General features: G+C 35.7%; 1 protein-coding gene across 7 annotated transcripts in view; it reads left to right on the forward strand.

Annotated features, from left to right (window-relative positions):
• Positions 1-20,208, forward strand: part of LOC149579962 (uncharacterized) — a 188,524-nt gene that overhangs the window by 11,044 nt on the left and 157,272 nt on the right. For all 7 annotated transcript variants that reach the window (XR_016352935.1, XR_016352932.1, XR_016352936.1 and 4 more), the window contains exon 2: positions 12,242-12,318. Coding sequence is in view for 2 of the 7 variants with exons in the window: in XM_089788001.1 (XP_089644127.1) it covers positions 12,242-12,318 (77 nt within the window). In the remaining 5 variants the exon portion in view is untranslated. The remainder of the gene's footprint in view (positions 1-12,241; positions 12,319-20,208) is intronic.

Raw genomic sequence — 20,208 nt, forward strand, 5'->3', positions numbered from 1 at the left:
TGATCCTATATCCCCCGGCCCCTTTTTTGTGAATTGTAATCTTAGTAAATTTTATTAATTGAAAAGGACTATTCATCAAAAAAAAAAAAAACAATGAATACTGAAACAATTAAAAAAATTGAAAAAATCAATATTTTTAACCTTGACCCTTTGGGAAAAAGGAAAAAGAAAAGAATGAAAGGATGTAACTTACCTCTTATGAGTGTTAAGTAAGAGATTTGTCCATTCCTCCTATCACTTGCTGTTACTTCTCTTCTATCAATGGCTTCTTTAAACTGTCTTTGTTATTGCTATACTTTTTGCTATGAGAGAAATACAATGTTTGAGTTAAAAATAAAACAAAATGCATTAGAGCAAATTTGGGAGGAGGGGCCCACATAAGAATAACAACATTTCAGAAGAATTTTAAATTTTTTAAAGTGGTTGGTGCACATTTTTGTCAGGGGTGGTTGTTTGTCTTGGGGACAATTGAGGGACAACTTAGGTGTGCTTGGCCCCTCCCTTGGCTAGGAATTTTTTTTTTAACATATGTTTGCGGGATGTTTCCTTCAATTTTTAAAAAAATGGGGATATGGTGGGGTCGTCCTGTAGTTGTACCCTCGTCCCAAAATTTTTTTGGTATGGGGACAGGGGCTCTAGGCAAGGGATACATCCTTGGGTAACGAATATTTCATAATGATAAGGTTTCCTTTAAAGCTTTCATCCAACCTACCGTCCCATTATACAGGGGAGAATGTGCATACAAGGGATGCAAGTAGTAGAAGGTGCTATTCAAATAGAGCAATTCTGAATGGGGTTGTGAGGCTGAATGACGAGTGTCATTCCATGCTTTTGGGCTTGATGGATAGGCTTTAGTCACTTTCTATGCTCTCCCATGGTGCTCCATAATGTGGATGGACTCTAGGGAAAAGTCTTAATGGAATTCTACATATACATTATGTAAATTGTAATGATTGTTAGAATTCCTTTTTATAACATTGTGGGATTGTATGTTTTCATCTTTCATAGTGGTAACTCATTTGGTTGCAGACACTAAATCAAGATATAAAGTAGAACATTCCTAAATAGAATTAGTAACTTATTTTGGAAATCTAAGGCAAATTAGGTTAAAGTCCCAATAAGGGGCATTACAATTCATATTAGAGCAATAATCATGCCAACATGTGGGACACATTTTCTTTAACTGCCCTCTAAGTAGGATTAACTAGTCAGCCTTTTCTTTTAGTAGGACAAAAATAAAATCAAATAGGCTATGCATTTCGATATGTATGTGCCTATCTACTTCTTATCTAATATAAGCATGCCTACAGCCCACTCCATGCATATTTTATATGCATGCCCTTCACATTTATTCCTTGCATTTGCTTCATGACTAATGCACTTCAACATGGTTACTTTATGACATTGTATATAAATAAATTGACATTAGACATAACCATTTCCCACTCTCTACGATCTTACCTTGCAACAAATTTATTGTCATATACATTTTAATTAATACATAGTTAATTGTTCATCTATGGCTACTATATTTTTTGTAGAGGAGAGCTTGGTAAATGTCGGGCAAAACACCAATATCGGCAATGTTTATGCTGCCCAAAATTTTCCCTAGCATTATTGCACATTACCTTTCTCCCAAGGTTCATCAAATTTTCGGCCTCAACTTAAAATTTAGGAAGCTCATGATTTTGTTTTTTGGATTTGTGAAATTCCAATCTATATTTGTATGAAAAAGGCAATTTTCTTGACATATGGTTGTGGAGGGCAAAATTTATTCCGCTAACAGCTAGGGCATGACAAAGTTTTGAAGATGTGGTGGATGACAAATTGAATCAATTTTCATGAGAAACAGTTGTGAGAAAGAAAGGGTTTTTGTGATGGACCGAGCCACCTTAAATATTTTACTTGGTGCAACAACAAAAACTTGAGGATATCATTTTTAGTTCGATTCTTTTTATCTTGTTTTTCAAATTTTTAAATATTTATAAGATATTAAACAATGATGTTAGAATAATGTATTGATAAAAAAAACATTATTTTATTTATTTTAAACACACACACCCACACACACATATATATTAAAAGGAGGGGTAAACACTTTGATGCAGAGCTATGAACCGGTGAGGCCACAAATTGGGGACCTCATCCCCTATGAGATTTGAACCTTGATGGACAACAACACAACTACTTAATCATCACAACATGCCAGTATTGGCTAATATTTAATATATTTAAGTTTACTATATAGTATTAATTTTTTTGTTCTTATTAATCATCCACTTTTCAAATATTAAGTAATTTATTATTCCTTGTTTTATATTTCTAGCAGTAATTCTTTTAAAGGTAAAAAATAAAACTTGCTATTTAATAAAATCTTTTATTTTATATTTTATATTTGAAGGTAAATATAAAAATAAAATATGGTATTTTTTTGATCGTTAATATTTCGCTTTTGACTGGAGCTACGAACCAGTGCGACCACAATTTTGGGGGACCTCATCACCGAATCCAACACCTAAGACTTGCGAGCACGAAAGCTCAGCAAGGACGCCAAGCCCGAGGGGCACAACCAACACGATTGACGTGCATTTGACACGGTGTCCGCGAGCACTCATAGCCCAATGATGATCTTGAGAGTTGACCAACATTATCTCTATCTCCATCGGTGTTTGGCCTAAACACCATAATCTCCATTGTTAGTATGCCATATACATGCACCTATCCACCACCACACACGACAACCAAGATGGGTCCAACCAGTAGTAACATTGTTTTAGGTCAAGCAAGGATTTGAACCTTGGTTGCACCATTAACAGTGCAACCTCAACAACACTACACCACAAGGCAATCCCCATAAAATATAATATTTTTTAAGTTTAAAAAGATAACATATTTTTATGATCATGTCAATTCTATTTAGCAATTGTTTATTATTTTGACAGTGTTTTAGATATATTATATTAATTTATTTCAAATTAAATTTATATAAGATTAATTTAATTTCATTTTTGCTGGAATTTTTTCCCCTTTCCAAACTTCACGTTTTTTATTAGTTTTGAACTTGAACTTGATTTCGGACCTTGTGACTTAGCAAATAGATTTATTATGAAATAAATAAGTTTTGCCCCAAAATTTGTCCCAAGCAAATTGTTGGTGAGGTATTTTTTTCAGCACATAAAATACGAAATAATTAGTGTAACACAAGCACATGTCACTACCCCTAAACCTTCGTTACTTTGGGATTGGAGCATTTACAAGATGGGGGGAATGAGGCTTGGGCATCCTCCCACCATTCTGCCACACTTGGCTGTTGGGATGGCTCAAAGTCCTGGGAATGGCGTGGGGATTCCCATGTGTCCCTCAACCATCTTGGGAATGTCTGTGTCCCTCATTAGCGGAGCCCATAAAAGTGAACTATTTTTTTTTGGATGTTTTTAAATTGTGTTCAAACATGTCAATTTGGGGAGAGACATGCTTCAAAAATGAAGAATCCAAAGGTCATCGAAGAGGGAAAATATGCTTGGACCCCACAAGGGGTGCCCCTTGAACCCACTAGCGGTTGTTGCTCCTAGACCCTCGCTTTCAAATTTAAAATTAAAAGAAGAAATTGATGAGGAATGCACGTCAAATCAAGTTGATATCATTATACCCACTTCAGTGAGTTCCAACTATGTGGAGTTTTTCTTAAGGGACTTTTGCCATCTGTACTTGTTTTGATGTCATGCTACTCATTGTAATCATCTTTATGATATTAGATATAATAGAAATCTTCTATTTGCCGATTTGACCATTTAATTTATTATTCTAATTTCTAATTGTAATTAGTAACTTAATATTTGATGTTCAAAACTTCAATGTTCAAGTATTTAGTATATGGAATCAGCAATTTTGCTATTCTATTTCTTACTGTTATACATCTTTTGATAACTAGCATTTCACGTACTATTTGTATGGTATATAGTATATACAGCACTGGCCCCTTGCCAGAGCGCCCTGCCACAGTCCCCTGGTGTCCCCAAATTGAAGCCCTTTTCCCCTTGTACGACCTGTCCTGCTGTCCTCTTGTCTTCCTGTCCCCCAGGGCCTGTGCTACACTGGAAATAATTCATTTTACAAACAAGTGTCATTTATCACAAAATATGAAAAGTGCATTCAAGAGTCCACTGATGTTAATTGTGCTTGATTCTGTGGGCGATTCCAAACAATACTTGATTCTGGCATGATTCATACCTAGAAATGCAGCTATACCTAGTCGATTTGGTAAGGTATCAAATTGGACTCCAATATAATAAAAGTTAAAAAAATAGCTGGAAACTGATCTGGGTGGTTGGGATTATTCAATAAATGGAACAACTACAATGGTGCATGTTTATTTCCAGCATTGGATTGTCCTTCACATATGCAACAAGCTCATGCCGCTGGGCATGCATCTCATCTTCTGAAAACTGATTGGTAATCTGGCTGTTGGAAATGGTAAAGAGTTTCTATGACTTGTGTACCATGCTTCCATATGTCATAGTTGCATTGGTATAGATGCTTTGCAGAGGTGGCTATGTCAACTTTGAAGTTATCAAAGTCGGCAGTTGTTTTCTGACATTGGGAGTCAAGAACAGAATCCTTCTCATTATCTCCACTTTTTGAAAACACAGATTTAATTTGAACATTTTTTTTGTTTGAGATGCACAATTTCTTTACTCAAAAGCAAACTTTCTGTAGCATCTTGAGATGCGTTAAAATTATCTATATTGACACTTTTGGGACCAATGGGGAAGTTTTTTTAAAAAATGATTTTTGATTTGGTAGTCCATGCAGCGTGGGTGGGGTAGTTCGATGAAAGACTGTCTAAACCTGGCAGCCCACTATGCCAAATGATCCCACAAGTGAGTTGGAGCAATGTTCTATTTGCATCAGCTCTTTCTTAAAAACTTGTAAACATGCTGGAAGAATGAGATAAATATTGACATGCTTGGAGTTTATTCTTAATGATTGTTCTGTTAGATAGCTGGGGTGGGGGCGTGAATCAGTCATCCCTAGGTCCTTTCATGCACTCATTACTTCCATAACAATTCACAATACTTTCAACAACTTAAATTTATCAGCAAATTGATTCGGTATAAGGATTAAACTATTCAACCGACCCACAACAGTAAATAACAGTTTGTAACAGTTTTCACATACAAACATGAAATAACATGTAAAGCATTCATGCACACATTAACACCATTATTTTTAACGCAGAAACCCAATATGGGTAAAAACCACCTAGGACTTGTCACTCAAAAATAATTCACTCTTTTTAAGTGAGTTCGGTTAAGAGCCAACCTTGTTAAAGGTTGCATACACATTTGCTAGATGTGACCTTGTTAGGGGATTCTCACCAAAGATCATTTAGACCTTATCACCCTTCAATGAGTGGCCTATCTAAAGGACTTTGAAACAACCTTGACCATAGAAAGATAGATCCTTTATTTAGTTTTTCCAATTTGTCTTTACAGAAATATCAAATATCTGCTCATAATGATGTTTTCGACATTGCATGACCACTCAGTGATCAATATCAAAATAGCCAACAGAGTATTGCCACTAAGAAGTCATGATACACAAATATGCTACTCCCAGAATATGACTCTACTGCTCATACACAGAGCATAGAAATAGCATGATCTAGCTGCTCATACACAGAAAAGAATTGGCACGATATACAAAGAAAAGAATTGGCACGATACAATGTTCTCCATAACTTCAGAATTGCCTACTCTTCATATACATCACCATAACACCCAGGATGAAAGAATGCATACCATATTTCCAGTTATTGCCAATAAACTGTTGTGAGATTTTCACATCATTGCCCCAAAATTTTGGGGAAACCCTTTTTTTGATTGTCCTGGCAATAATTTTTTGAAGTTGTCCAAAAATTTCCGATTTTAGAAAATTTTATGCCTTGGACGCCTTCGGGTCAAGAGGGAGAAGGTTAGATTTGTTTTTCACCTGGCTTTAACTTGGTTTTTTGGAACTGGTAATTTTATCCTTAGGCCGAACAAATTTCAAAGAACAACATTTGGCAAGATAAATTACAAAAATTTGGACTTAGACGGTTTTATTTTGAAAATTGGATGTAGTTATAGGATTTTTAGCATTTTCAAAATGATTTTTTTAAAGATTTATTGGATTCAGAATTTTTTTTTTTTTTGATGTAAAAATTGATTTTGTAAATGGTGAAATTGAATTAGAAAAATCGATTTTAGATTTTAGAGAAATGATTTATTTTTATTAAAAAATTAAAATTGCATTGAAAAATTGATTTTGGATTAAATTGCAAAAATTGGCATTAAATAGGTTAAGTTTGCTTTGAAGATTTTAAAATCTTTTAAGAGATTGGTAAATTAAAATTGTAAAAATCGATTTTGGCTTGCCAAATCTGATTCTAAATGATATTTTAATTACTAAAACGTTATTAAATGAAAATGTTTAGCATCTCCAAGGCTTTATTAATTTTATTTTTGCAATCTTCTTAACCGACAATTAAAAATGCAAAATTCACTATGGCAAATTAATTTTTTTGCTTGCAATTTAATCTGGGCCAGAATTGTGCACTAATTAAATTTTCTCTCTCCTAGGGCTAGTTGGCCAGCTAGGAGGAGTGTGTAGAGTTGGGTATAAGAAGACTTCTCCCCTTTCCCATTTCTCAGTCCACCACAAGCAGGTCTCTTCTACTTGGCGCTTTTCTTAGGCAGCTTTCTACTTAGCAAATTTTGGGAGCAGATTTGTGTGCTTGAAGCAGATTTCAAGGCCTTGGCGATTTTTTTAGGGGCAGAATTTCCTTTTGTTTGGCAATTTTTTTTTTGGAAGAGTAGCTCTAGTTGGCGATTTTTCCCTTGAAAATAATTTTCAGACTTGGTGACTTCTTTTTGGGAGTAGACTTGGCATTACTTTGGCCTGATTTCTTTCTCACAAAGAAGCTACAATTTCAATCTAGGCAATTTGGGGCAGATCTGATTTTCCTTGCCCTAGGCGATTTCTTCTTGAAATCTGATTTCCTCTAGAGGCTGCAATTCTTTTTCCTAGGAGTTGGACAATTTTTGTTGGTGAAGAAGTACATGATCAAGGACTTGATTTTTGGCACATGCATGGGCATTTTCAGGAGGACAAATTTCTGATTTCTTCAGCTAGGGCATCATTATTTGCAAAAGACTTGAAATTCTTAGGTTTGATCCGAACTTCAAAGAAGACTTGGCTATTGGTAAAGGTGAATTCAATTCGTTCTAGAGTTGAAAGGTGGTCCTTAAGTGGATTTCGCTCCTTGTTCTTGTCTGGTTTTGTTTCTCTTGGTTTTCTTGCATTCATCACTTCATCATCCCATCTATAGGTTGAAGATTGGAGAGATAAGTGTAGAATCCATGATAGGACACTTGGTGAGGCAGAAATAAGCTAGACCACCCTAGGAATGAAGTTGGAAGATATAAGTGTAGTCCATCCTAAGGCAATAAAGAGGCAGAAATAAGTGGTAGTCCCACCCCTAGGTTGAAGATTGAAGATTGATAAGTGTAGTGATAGGACTTGGAGAGGCAGAAATAAGTTAGAATCCATCGGTAGAAAGAAGGTTGGAAATCGATAAGGGTAGTGCATATCATTTAGAACAAAGGGGCAGAAATAAGTGTTTAGGATGGTAGATGTTAGTGCAAACAAGAACTCTAAGGGAACAAATACTAATAAAGACAAGGACATGATACCCAAAACCACCTTCTAAAAAATGAGGCGAATTACCGATACCAATATCGAAACAGTAAAGATGATACAATTGGGAGACAAACGATGGATCAGGCTGCCAAGTTCCATCAGGATAATCAAGATACCTACTTCACTCTCCTAAAACAGAACCGGGTACATGAAGGTAGGCGTCAAGGTTCACCCGATTAGACTCCAAATTATAGTATAGCGACCTCATTCTGTTGCTCAACCGAGTCATGGGCGTCTCACAAGGTATGCAATTTGAGAATTGGATGTATTACTTTATTGATGAAATTGCAAATGGAAAGGGGAAATTTGATTGGGCTAGAATTATAAGTGAAAATCTAGAATTACAACTTAGGGCAGTGCAAAACTAGATGCAATTCCACATGGGGTCCTAGCCCTTGTATTTGATTGGAAGCCGAGAAAGGTTGAAGTGCGACCTTTGGTGAAGAATGAAATCGAGTGAAGGGCAAATTTGATTGAAGATTGAGATTCAAGAAGCCTCACAATTTCAAGAAAGAGCAGATTACTAGAAGAGATTTGAAAATATTTGAGGCTGGGCAAGGCTTGGCTATTCGTGCAAGCTAGCTTGGTTGGATTCGAATGGGAAGGTTAAGGCAAGGATAATGGGTGAGGTTAAGTTCGATTTCAAGGTAGTGGCCAAAGTGGCCAAGAGCAAGGCTCTCAAGTTGCAAAGAAGTTCACATCTAGGGAAGCCATTGAGGCCAAGGCAAGATTACCCCAAGTGCATGAAGGCCTCGTCCTTTCAGGGTTAGGACATCAAGTACGAGCAAGTTTGAGTGGTGATGAGAAAGTTTCTAAGGACAAGCTCAAGCATCCAAGGCTTCACCTTATCTCAAGGATTGAATAAATTTATAAGATAAGGTTGATGAGGTGGCACTTTCATGTGCATGCAATCAAAACATGCCAAGTGTCCTATGTTTTTATTGGTTGACAAATTAATGTAATTCTCTCATTGGCCCACAAAGTTGGTGCCCTCATGTGATTGGTTGAATAATGTTAACCCTAATTTTTGTAAGATATAATATCGGCCCTTGATTTTGCCTCTTAATCTCGACCATTCATTGTAATTTGGAGCCTCTATATAAGGCCATTTTGTTCTCATTTCTGAGAGAGTTATGTTGGAGGATTGTTGCCAAAATACTATCAAAATTGTTCTTTATTCATTGTTGTGGCTTTGGTGTATTGCATGGTTCTTCTCATCTCTCAAATTAAAGTAGGATTTCATTTCATGTTGTTAGAGTAGAAGTAGATGGCTAATTGTATGGTGATGTTAGTGAATGTTTGATAGGGACCTATAATACTAGGCCACTAGCAACCTAGCGGCTTGTTAGGAAGCCTTGTGTGGTAATCTAGTCCAATTGCTCGTAAGTTCTACTTGCATATCATCTTTCCGCTTGTACTTCAAGTTGGGTTGGAAGATAGGTGTCAGTGTGAAAATCCTAAGAGTATCCCTAAGAATCATTGCACCAATGGAGGTAGCGCCACTGGCAAGCTTTCATTTGGTTAGATCCCCGTCCATTTCCTAATTTCTCCATCCATAGGAGTAGTGGTAGAGCAATAAGCATTTAGTGGTGGGAGTAGTTGAAAGTGAAAGTGATCAAGGAGAAAAGAAGAAGTCAAGCAAGCGACGTACCACCAAGTTATCTTTGAATGAATAATGTAAGCCCGCCTACGTGATCACCAGCAAATCAAATCGGTATATTGAGTTACTATCTACAGGTGTAAGGAACATTGGAGTTTTGCTTATGTCCGCATGAGTATTAACTTTTTAAGAGAGGAATTGAAGATTTGATATTCTATATCAAGTGTTCGATTGCTATATGTTATGTAGTGGTACAAAACTGACATCAACATACACATAAGAGATGACACACGGATTATACAAAGATATCCGTTACATAGACAAATGCTCTCACAAATAAATGAAGCAACACATGCAAAACATTCGAGCTGATGAACAAGAAATGAAGCAACAAAGGAGTAAAACCGATGGTTTCATCAAAGTCTTACAAATAAATGAAGCAACACATAGAAAACATTCAAGCTGATGAAGAAAAAATGAAGCAATGAAGGAGTAAAACCGATGGTTTCATCAAAGAGAAATAATAATTAGAATGCTGTGATGCCAAACATGGTAATCAATGGCACACTACACAACAAAATGGCATATTTTGATGCCAAATCATCATAGCAACATGAGTCACAATTCCAACTCATCCAGATCCTGATTTGCAAAGGAATATGAAGGCACAAACATAACTGATTATAAACATAGGCTATTCTGCTTCTTAAGGAATGAGAGATATTTCACACAGCTATTAAAACATTAGCATGTACTCCAGGTACATGCAACAGTCTCCAATATACTCGTAACACATAATAGAGAAATCGCAAGGACTAAATAACATCCAAAGAAGTCTGGAAGGAATCTGTAGCTAGCCATTTTGCACATGTAGAAGCCGACTGCATGCCTTTTGCAAGTTGCAGTATCCCTCTGAGTATGCATTTTTAAGGGAACTTGTACAGATAAACCAACCAAAGCTAAGAAAGTTGGTTGTGCATTAAACGTATCTTACCATTGTTTATGGTGACAGAATTGGCTGTAGACACAGCTACTCCTGCATCAGTAGTGTTCAAGGGGGCTCAGAACTAGCAGATTTTGTTTTTATAGAAGCTTTAGATTATATAAATGCCCACAATGGAGATGCAGATACACACAAAAAGAGTAATTGAAGGGATGATTTATTGACAAAGAGGAGATCTCACCACCTGTTTAAAATCTATAGAAACACAGGAAAGCTGATAACTGGGCTGAATGACAGATGAGCAAAAGTAAAGAAGTACAGAGAGGAAATCCCAGAACCATATTAATCAGACCGAAACTCAGGAAGGAAGATAGTCAACCTGAAATATAGGTGGATGAATAAAAACAAACAGAATTTGACTGACATAAACTTCATACCTTTCTTTTTTCTTTGGTCTATGTAGGTTTGTTATCCCTGATGAGAAACCAGTGCAGAAAATGTATATCTGGTGGGGAAATGCCATCTCCAAATGATTCCTGATGGATAAATAGATATATATAAAAGTTTTAAGCTGCAAGGGTAATTAAAGGCAATGTTTTTTATATCTTTTTTCTGTTCCATTTCAGGTTTTAAATGTCTAGGGCTCTTTTCTATGGGATAAAAGCAACTGTTTACAAAAGCAGGGCAATGTGCATTTTGCTTTTGGTAGTGAGTCAGAAGTAATTAATTACTGATGGTATATAGAAATGCCATGGGATAAAAATTTCAAAGACAAAATAAAGAGTCTTAAATGTTCACAATGAACAGTTAAGGAGCTGTTACACAATATCCTTATTTCTATTACCAACATGATTTAACAGGAAGCTTGATCTAATCCTGAAGTTGGCAACATGATTTATCTGCTCTTCCATTCCCAAATTACATCAACAGGGGTGACCGCTCTGTTATCATCCCAATTAACATATTGCAATTTCTAAACAAGGCAAGTAATTTTACAAATGAACTGAGTTGCTTTAGAGACCTCCATACTCTTGTTTGGGGGAAGCAAGGTGGTTAAAATCTGAGAATTCATTTCTATGCTCATATTTGAGAGATTATGAATACAAGATCAGAGGTAACATCAATGCTTCTTTTGACTCAAAAGCCTGAAGATGGTTCTATTTCAACACCTAAATCTTGGCTGCAGGCCATTCATGTTTTGATAAATTTCTGTAGTCGGAAAATGACAATGATGGGCATAAAGAACCTGGATGCTGTAATGAATAATTTACTGGATTAGATGGTAAGGAAACTTTAGCTAGTAAAGGCTGGTCATATTATAGAATCTACAGTAATATTGGCCAATATTTATACGAGAATTCTCTGAGGCATAAGATAATTTAAAGGGGTTTGATTGTTTGGAAGATGTACTATTCACAGGGTTATTAGTTATTATTAAGTAATTTATTTCTTTGTATTAGGACAACCACCAATATTTTTTGTGCTATGTATCCAGGAAGAGGAACAAAGTGCTTTGGTGAGATAAGATATAATTTTACATAGGAAGTTAGATTGTATGAGGAATTAATTTAAATAGTACCAAATTTAGAAAGTAATATGATATATTTGTGGTGCTATTAACTGGTTTTTAAATATTTTTCATCTGCTGTATGATTGGAAATCGATGTTTGCTTGTGTATGAAGTGGGCTTTCACTTCTTATATTTACTCAAGTACTTTGAATTTGTTTGTGATACATTTGCTTTTTCAGATTAAGAACTGACATTTCTCACATGCTGGAATTCTGTCATTGATATTTAGCATTGATTCACAACATATATAATTAGAGGGAATTAGTATTTTATACTATTTAATTGTTTTCATGTTTGTTTCACTGTGGTTGAATTAATGTTTGGATGGATTTGTTTCTTCAATTTTTCACTTCAGTATGTTCTGATGAAAGGTTAGTGTGCACTGCAGATAAGTAAACCTGAGAAGTGGGGCCACTCACATGACCCAAGAAAAGTATTTGTCTACTTCTTTGGCACAGATCAGATGTAAGTATCTGGGAAAAATATGCTTAATGTTTCTACACCCCCCTTATTATCTAGAATGTTGGCTTTGAATGCCATTGACCCAAGAAAAGTTCGTCTACCTTTTAGAAAAATGAACTGGCTTAAAGTGTCCATTTCTTTTTAGCTATGCACAGGGTGGCTATAATTAATGTTAGCAGAATCACTGTATTGTTATTCATTGCAGAATAATGCCCTTTTCAAAAACATTAGGATATGAACTGTTGTTATACAATTAACTTTGATTAAACATGTTAAAGAATATATGGCAAGAGGAGTTCTTTAAAGCCAAAACTTTGAGATTGTGTCTATGCTATATTTTATAAGTTCACTAACACTTGCTGCTGCTGCTGCTGCTCTCTCTCTCTTTCACCCTCTCTCTCTCTCTCTGACGATTTTTTAAAAAAATTTGTCCTTCAAATGTTGGTAAGTTTGAGCTTGCTTCATCATATGCAAGTTTCATATACTTTTCTAATTTTTGGAGTTTATTGTACTTTTCATTGCGACCGACTGCCTAACAGCCCCAAATCTTTTGCATTTCTTCCAATACACAAAACATACCACAAAATGCAATATAGTATCCCGTACATTTATGCCAAAATTTCAACCATGATCAGGCACCTTAGGGCTTCACAGAAGTTGCTCAGCTTAGCAGCTAGACTGAATAGTGACATCTTCTTTCCACAATATGAACTGGACTCTTTCCAGAATATCTTCAAAATGGAACTGTGAAAAGTAGGTACATGATTATAAATAGCTTGTAGAATTTTGTAAATTTATTCTTCAAATGTTGGTAAATTTTAAAAATTTGAGCTTGCTCTATCATATGCAAGTTTCATATGCTTTTCTGATTTTGAAGTTTAGTGTACTTTTCATTGCAACTGACTAATTGAAAGCCCCAAATCTTTTGCAATCCTTCCAATACATGAAACATACCACAAATCCCAATATAGTGTCCTTTACATTTATCTTTACATTTGTGCCAACATTTCAACCTTGATCCAGGCACCTTACGGCTTCACATAAGTTTCCCAGCTTAGCAGTTAGATGAATAGTGACATCATCTTTCCACAATATGAACTGGACTCTATTCAGAATATTTTGAAACTCGAACTGTTAAGCCTGGAGTAGCACAGATGAAGAAAAGGGAAGCTCAGAACAGCAGGGGATGCAACAATAGCAGGAGGAACTGTTTGAGGACTGAGTTTTTAGAAGGTTTTAACTTTGCATGCAAGAATTAACCCATGTAGAAATGTAGAACTATCTGTTGTGAGGTTTTCACACCGCCTCCCCATTGCAAAAGGGGACTACCTCTTTTTTGCTTTAGTGGTTGGTTTGTGGTCTTAGGGAATCTAGATAGCTACAACTTTCAAGTCTTTAGGCCTTAGTAGATTGTTGAGCTTGAAGTCAAGTGGGGCTTGGGATTGGATAAGGAAGTAGGAAGCCAGTAATAGGTGTAAAGCAAGGGTTTTGAGAGGATGAAAAGAGACTCAGTATGGCATCAAACTTTGGAAGATGCCCATGAAAGTGTGCATTCCGCCCTCTTTTGGGAATTCAATGTTAAACACCCTCTCATTTCCACGCCTCCAATCAAGCCTTCAAGGTGTAACATGATGAAGAAAGAATGTAGAATGGGAAAATTCACAAGTTTTCCCAAAAAAGGGTGGATTCGTCCCTCTCGGGAAATAATTCCCAACATGTTGAAAATTCGGCTCCCACTTTTTAGCAAAATCTTTGGTGTCAACCCAAATTTGTTGAAGGCTTGGCAAACATCTGGAGAAGAAATGGCCAAACACAGTCTAGTTTGTTAGAGGAAAGGATATTTGCAAATGTAATAACATTGCCATTATTTTTATGTGTTCCAAGTTCAGATTTGAATGTATCTAAATATGAGTAGAGAAGACATGTCTCATGAAGAGACATGTCTCTATGGTAATTTATTAGTTAATAACCAATTAGACAATAATATATATGTGTGTGTATGTATATATTAAGTTTGTCTAATTAATGATTAACCAATAACCATGAAAGGATTATCTCTAGGTCAATTCAATCTGATTGAAGCTGCAACATTAACACTTCCTCTTAGCTAGGGAGGATTATTATCGAACACATTATGCTCTCAAGCATATAGAGAGATATCATCTCAATATAATATTTTTAGAATGATATATTTAATAATATCAACATATATGTTAATTTCTTAAACCTAGTATCTAGGTAAATAGATCAGATCTAGATTTACACTAGTAGATTTATTTAACGAAATAAAACAGCGGAAAACTTAGACAAATAAAACACATTCATACACAGTTCATATGCACTTCCATTAGTTATCATTCAAAATAACTTTAGAACTTACAAGAGCTCCCAGTACATGGGAAAATGGCTATGAAACAAGTAACACACAAAACAGCAAACTTGGAATATACCTGGTATTGCTACATTCTTGTTTGCTTTTAATTGTTGTAAACTTTCTTCTTTCCGCCCTGTTGAAAATCAGAAATCTCTTCTTTGACTCTCTCTCTCTCTCTCTCTCAATGTCCTCCTTGAGAAAGATTATTGAATTCTATTTAACCCTTAGCTTCCTTTTATAATAGCAGTTGGGAAAAGTAGAGTCATACTTGAAGTCTACTTCCATAAAGTAGAGTTCTAATTGGAGTATACTTCTATAAAGTAGAGACCTACTTGAAGTATACTTCCATAAAGTACAGTCCTATTTGAAGTCAAATTCCATAGAGTAGAGTCCTACTTGAATTCTTCTTCTTAGGTGACTACTTTAATTAGTTAGGTGGATAAAGTAGAGTTCTCCATGAACTCTACTTCCTCAAAGTAGAGTCCTAGTTGAACTCTACTTCTAACTTACCTTTAGAGCTACAATGATTAACAATATATTCATCAAAATAGATGTTATTTTTTGATATCATATGAAGTATGATTCAACAAGGAATATCAACCATATGATATTCATCATACTTATAATCTCTTGGTATGTGCATTGGCATCAAGTTCATGATGCCTACCAAGAGAATATGTTATATCCTAGAAGGATATGTGCTATATGATCTCCGACATACTCTAGGACAACAACTGAATGTATTCAATTAGATAACAATCATGATCTCAAGGACATCAACTTAATGTAGTTCATTATGACAAGTATCATAATCTTCGACACATTTTGGGACAACAACTTAATGTAGTTTATCATGATACATTTGTTATCATGATTTCCAACACATTACAAGGCAACAACTTAATGTAATCCATCATGATAACAGGTCAAGCCATTGTTATGATCATCACCTTCCAATAATGACCTCACAAATACATTAATGAAAGATAGTCACCTTTCCATCACATAATCCACATATGCAAAATAGTAACTCTCATGACATCCACCATGAACCAAGTTAGAGGGTGGATCCATAGCTGCTCCTAGAGGGTGCAACAAGGACTTTCATCTAAAACTTCTTTCTCACAAAGAAGAATGTATTACAAGGAATTTCACCTTGAACTTCTCCCTCTCAATCTGTTGACTTTTTCTATTCAAGGTTGCTTTTGATGGAATGCTAGTCTCCCTTTGAATTTGACACTTTATCAAAGGCTACCTTGTACAAGGAGTTTAGAAGGTACCTTTGATAATAATATAGAAGGATACTCATAATTTGAATCATTAGGGATATTTGCTCGAAGAGCTGCACTTTATCTAGCCCAATCATCAGATGACGAATGAATTCTAGGTCATAGCTTCTTTGGAGCTACTATCATAAGATTGAGTCTGCACCATATTTGGTAGCATGTGTAAACTACCAACCTTCTTTTTTTGCATGAACATCGTCAGACATAAAGGAAAAAGATCAAGGCAAATAACTCTTATATCGTGTTTAGAATTACAAATAGGAGAGAGACTACAATGACTAGATAAATGTAAAAGATGATAATATTTATCTGTACATGAGGGTCCATAGACATTTGAGAATGGAACATCTCCTTTCTAAAGATGGTTCAAGTGGGAATGAAACATTGTTTATTACTCCCCCCCCCCCATAATGTGAAATTCCCACTTCTACATAGTGAACAATTTTGCATCAAATTTTAAGTATGGCAAACTTCTTTTCTACGGTATCTTTCAATACCTTAGAAGTTTCCAAAAAGTTTATTCTACTTTTCAATAATTTTTCTTGTAGAAATTTATTTTATTTCAAATGGGAACATCCACCTCCAAATTATTTTCTTCTATATTTATTCTAAACTTAGAATAATTAATTTCATTTTTCCACAATCTTTTAATTATATCTTTTCCTCTTCTAGACAAAAAATAAGTATTTTTCGTTTCATATTTCTTATGTACTTTTAGCTCCTCTATTATTTCATAATATTTCTTTAGAGAACCATTTTCCCACATTAAAACAACTTCCATATTGTCTTTACTTCTTAATGCAATCCATTGCTTTTTGACCCCATTTATGGAAAGTGGAAAATTTATCTCCGATCTCCTTTGTCTTTAATGAGATCCATTATTCTTCAATCTTGCGTAACTAAGAAAAATACCCATTGGTAAAGCATTAGTTGTTCGATAGCCATTTTCTTCGGTACAACATTAACTTAGAGTAGCTATTCTTTTATAAATTTATTCCAAAATACTCTTATAGCCAAAATATGCTATCTCTTTTTGATTATCAGATGTAATTTCGTGGACTTCAAAGATGATAGTTTTGTACCCATTGTAATAGATATCACATCAAGAATTAATTCAGAAATATTGTGCCCCTCGAGGTTATAATGATTATATGGCAACTAGTCCATAAATTTAATAGATCGAAACCTTTAGCAATGCGTCGATGGCAATATGAATCATATCTCAAACACATATTTTCCAAGTACATATCACATGTCATTCCCTTACCATTTTCCAATGAATGCATAACAAGATCCACTAGACAAATGTCTCCACTCAAATAAATATTTCTTGGAATACTTATCTTTGCTTTTTCTCAACATCCAAAATAGCATGTTTTCGTTATATTCTAAGGCACCATTTATGCAGGGGTATTCCTAATGGCGCGTGAATCTTCATGAATTGTCTACTGCCTGAAGACCCTTCTTGTTCATCCGCTTATATAAACTGGTGCCCAATTGTATTTGAATCCAATGCCACTCTCCATGTAGGATGAACTCCTTGCCTTTTTCTGCTATACATATGCATGAACAGTTGTTGCCAAAATAACAATACATTCAATTGAGTATTAATGTTATGTGACTAAAAGGCCATTGTTTGCAACCTGAGGTCTTCAAAAAGTTTGATGGGCCAACATAGATCCACTGGAATGAATTAATAACATCAGTGGCAATACAAAGTGTTTCCAAACTGACTCTAAGCTCTGTATTTCTCAGCCACACTTACTAATGTAACTCCCAACAATTAAGGTCATTTGTTCAATCATTTCATACCAGTCGTATTTGTTGTTTTAGGATGCTTGTATATTTTCAGCAAATGTGAACTCTGCTAATAGAGGAATGATGTAATATTTCGGTGCTTTTATATTACAGGAGTTGCCTACAACCACGTTCACAATCAAAACTACCCGTTAGAGAACTCTGAAGAAGTCACTGGTCAATTGTACGTATAGATGACAAAACCTGATAGCAAACTCCATATAGAAGAGGCCTAGCCTGATATTGGGGATAAACATGTTTGATAGATATAGGGCGTAGTTGATAGTAAAAGTTACACCACTGTGCTTTTCCTTTTCGTGTATCGTCTTCTAGTTTTAGAAAGGACAAAATAGAATCTCTATGGCACTCAGAAATGATAAATAATTGTTGATATATTGGAAGTTTCCACATAGCGACTACCTTCGTGCCATATGCTGAAGCTTTGACTTTGATACTACTAGTGTTTGGGGATTATGTAATAAGCTAAACTTAAATCTTATAATCAAAATGCTGAATGTATAGCTGAGAGGAATTTTGTCAAACAGTTCTCAGATAACCTGGATATGCTCTGATACCACTGGAATAACACTTCTTAACTTGGCAAGGAAAAAATCAGAATGTGACTAAAGGAATTTTGTCAAACAGTATGCATTCATCCCAAACTAGAAAGTCATACTTTCTTAGTACCACATGCTAACAGAAAGAGATACTAGATATTTACGCAATGGTTATGTTAATATTCTGATAATGTTAAGGCTGTTTGGACACTGCTTATTCAATGACAGAATACGGTGAAGGAAAAACAATACACTTCAGATATTAGAGTCAACGTTTTGTAGAAAAGGGAGAGTTTGCATTAATGCACCTTCAATATACTTCGATGGTCTTGTGTCTTTTGTTGATGCCTAACAACGTTATGAAGTAATGAAGATGGGCGGCTTACTATATGATCACACACTGCTGAGAACTCCAATGTACAATGACTACTGGCCTGCCGTATTACTCTGCCGGTTATTGTATGTAGCAAAACCGTGGCATATAAATTGTACTGAAAATGTCTTCTCACCAACCTGTCTGCCTGCCAACCCGAGTCTGGTTTTGTTGTAACACTTGCACTGCCGTCTACCTTAGTTGGACTGTTGTAACGTTCAGACCAATCTTATAACCTCCCACGCAAACACCATCCGTGAATCCCCTTGCCACAGGCTGGAGGCTTCTTGTTATCGCTGATAATTAGGAAACTTAGTCTCACGTTAGAATTTGATATGACAATCCCGTGGCTGGTATAACCTGCGACTAAATTTCCATCCAACTTGTCCCCACCTGGCAATGACTAAGCTTCAAATAATCCGAACTTAGAAATTATGCAGCTAGTTATTCGTACTTCCAGGAACTGAGATGATTTACATCAAATCCTCCATTCAAACCATCCATAAAATGAAGTGATCAAAAGAGAAGCTGGGGTTACATCCAACGTCTCACATTTGCTTCAAGGGTTTTCGTCCTCAAAGCGACCAGTCACATGTAAGCAACTAGAAATGCCAATATGCTGAGTTCATAAATTTCTTGTGTGTGAACCCCAATCCAAGGTCCCCTCTTCTATAACCTCAAAGTGAGGGAAAAACATTGAAATAAGGGTGTGGGATAAAACAACATTTTCGTTCTGTAGTCACTAAAGTCACTTTATAAGGTAAATGACTTTATAACATAAAGTAACTTTATCTACACACTTTAATATAATAACTGGAGTACTTAAGAATTTTTTTTCCAACGTGACTAGTAGGCATCCTGATAGTTAATGTTGTTAATCTATCCAGAGGTGTAGATAGATTAACGGTTAACCTGGCACCATAACACTAGTGTAGAGAAGGGGACATGGTAGTCTTCCCTTTTCGAGATTGCTTGCCCTCAAGCAATCTCAATGCTGGGTGCTGCAGAATAGACTCACCTTCCTAGGTGGTGTTCTCATATGGTAAGTCTTTCCAATGAACTAGATATTCTTTGATAGTCCTATTACATAGCTTCCTTTCCCTGGTTTCAATCACCTCTTCTAGCACCAAAATAAGTTTACCCACCTCATCAAGCGGGGGCAAACTCTCTGAAGGCACAATCTGTTGGCCAATGACCTTCTTAAGGCATGAGACATGAAATACGTTGTGGATTCGACTGTCTCCTGGCAAATCCAACTCATAAGCAACCTCTCCCACCCTCTTGGTGATGCAGTAAGGTTCGTAAAATCTGGGCATAAGTTTCTTTGATCCACTTTTCTTCAAGGAGATTTGTCTATATGGTTGTAGATGAAGAAAAACCGTGTCACCCAGCTCAAAACTCCGCTTAGTATGATGACGATCAACATATAACTTCATCTGGTTCTGTGCTTGCTGAATATTATCCCTGAGAGCTTTGAGGATGTCCTGCTAATCCAAAATCCAATAT

This window comes from Cupressus sempervirens, chromosome 1, assembly GCF_028749045.1.
Source record: "Cupressus sempervirens isolate cs-2001-9-10 chromosome 1, ASM2874904v1, whole genome shotgun sequence".
NCBI lineage: Eukaryota > Viridiplantae > Streptophyta > Pinopsida > Cupressales > Cupressaceae > Cupressus > Cupressus sempervirens.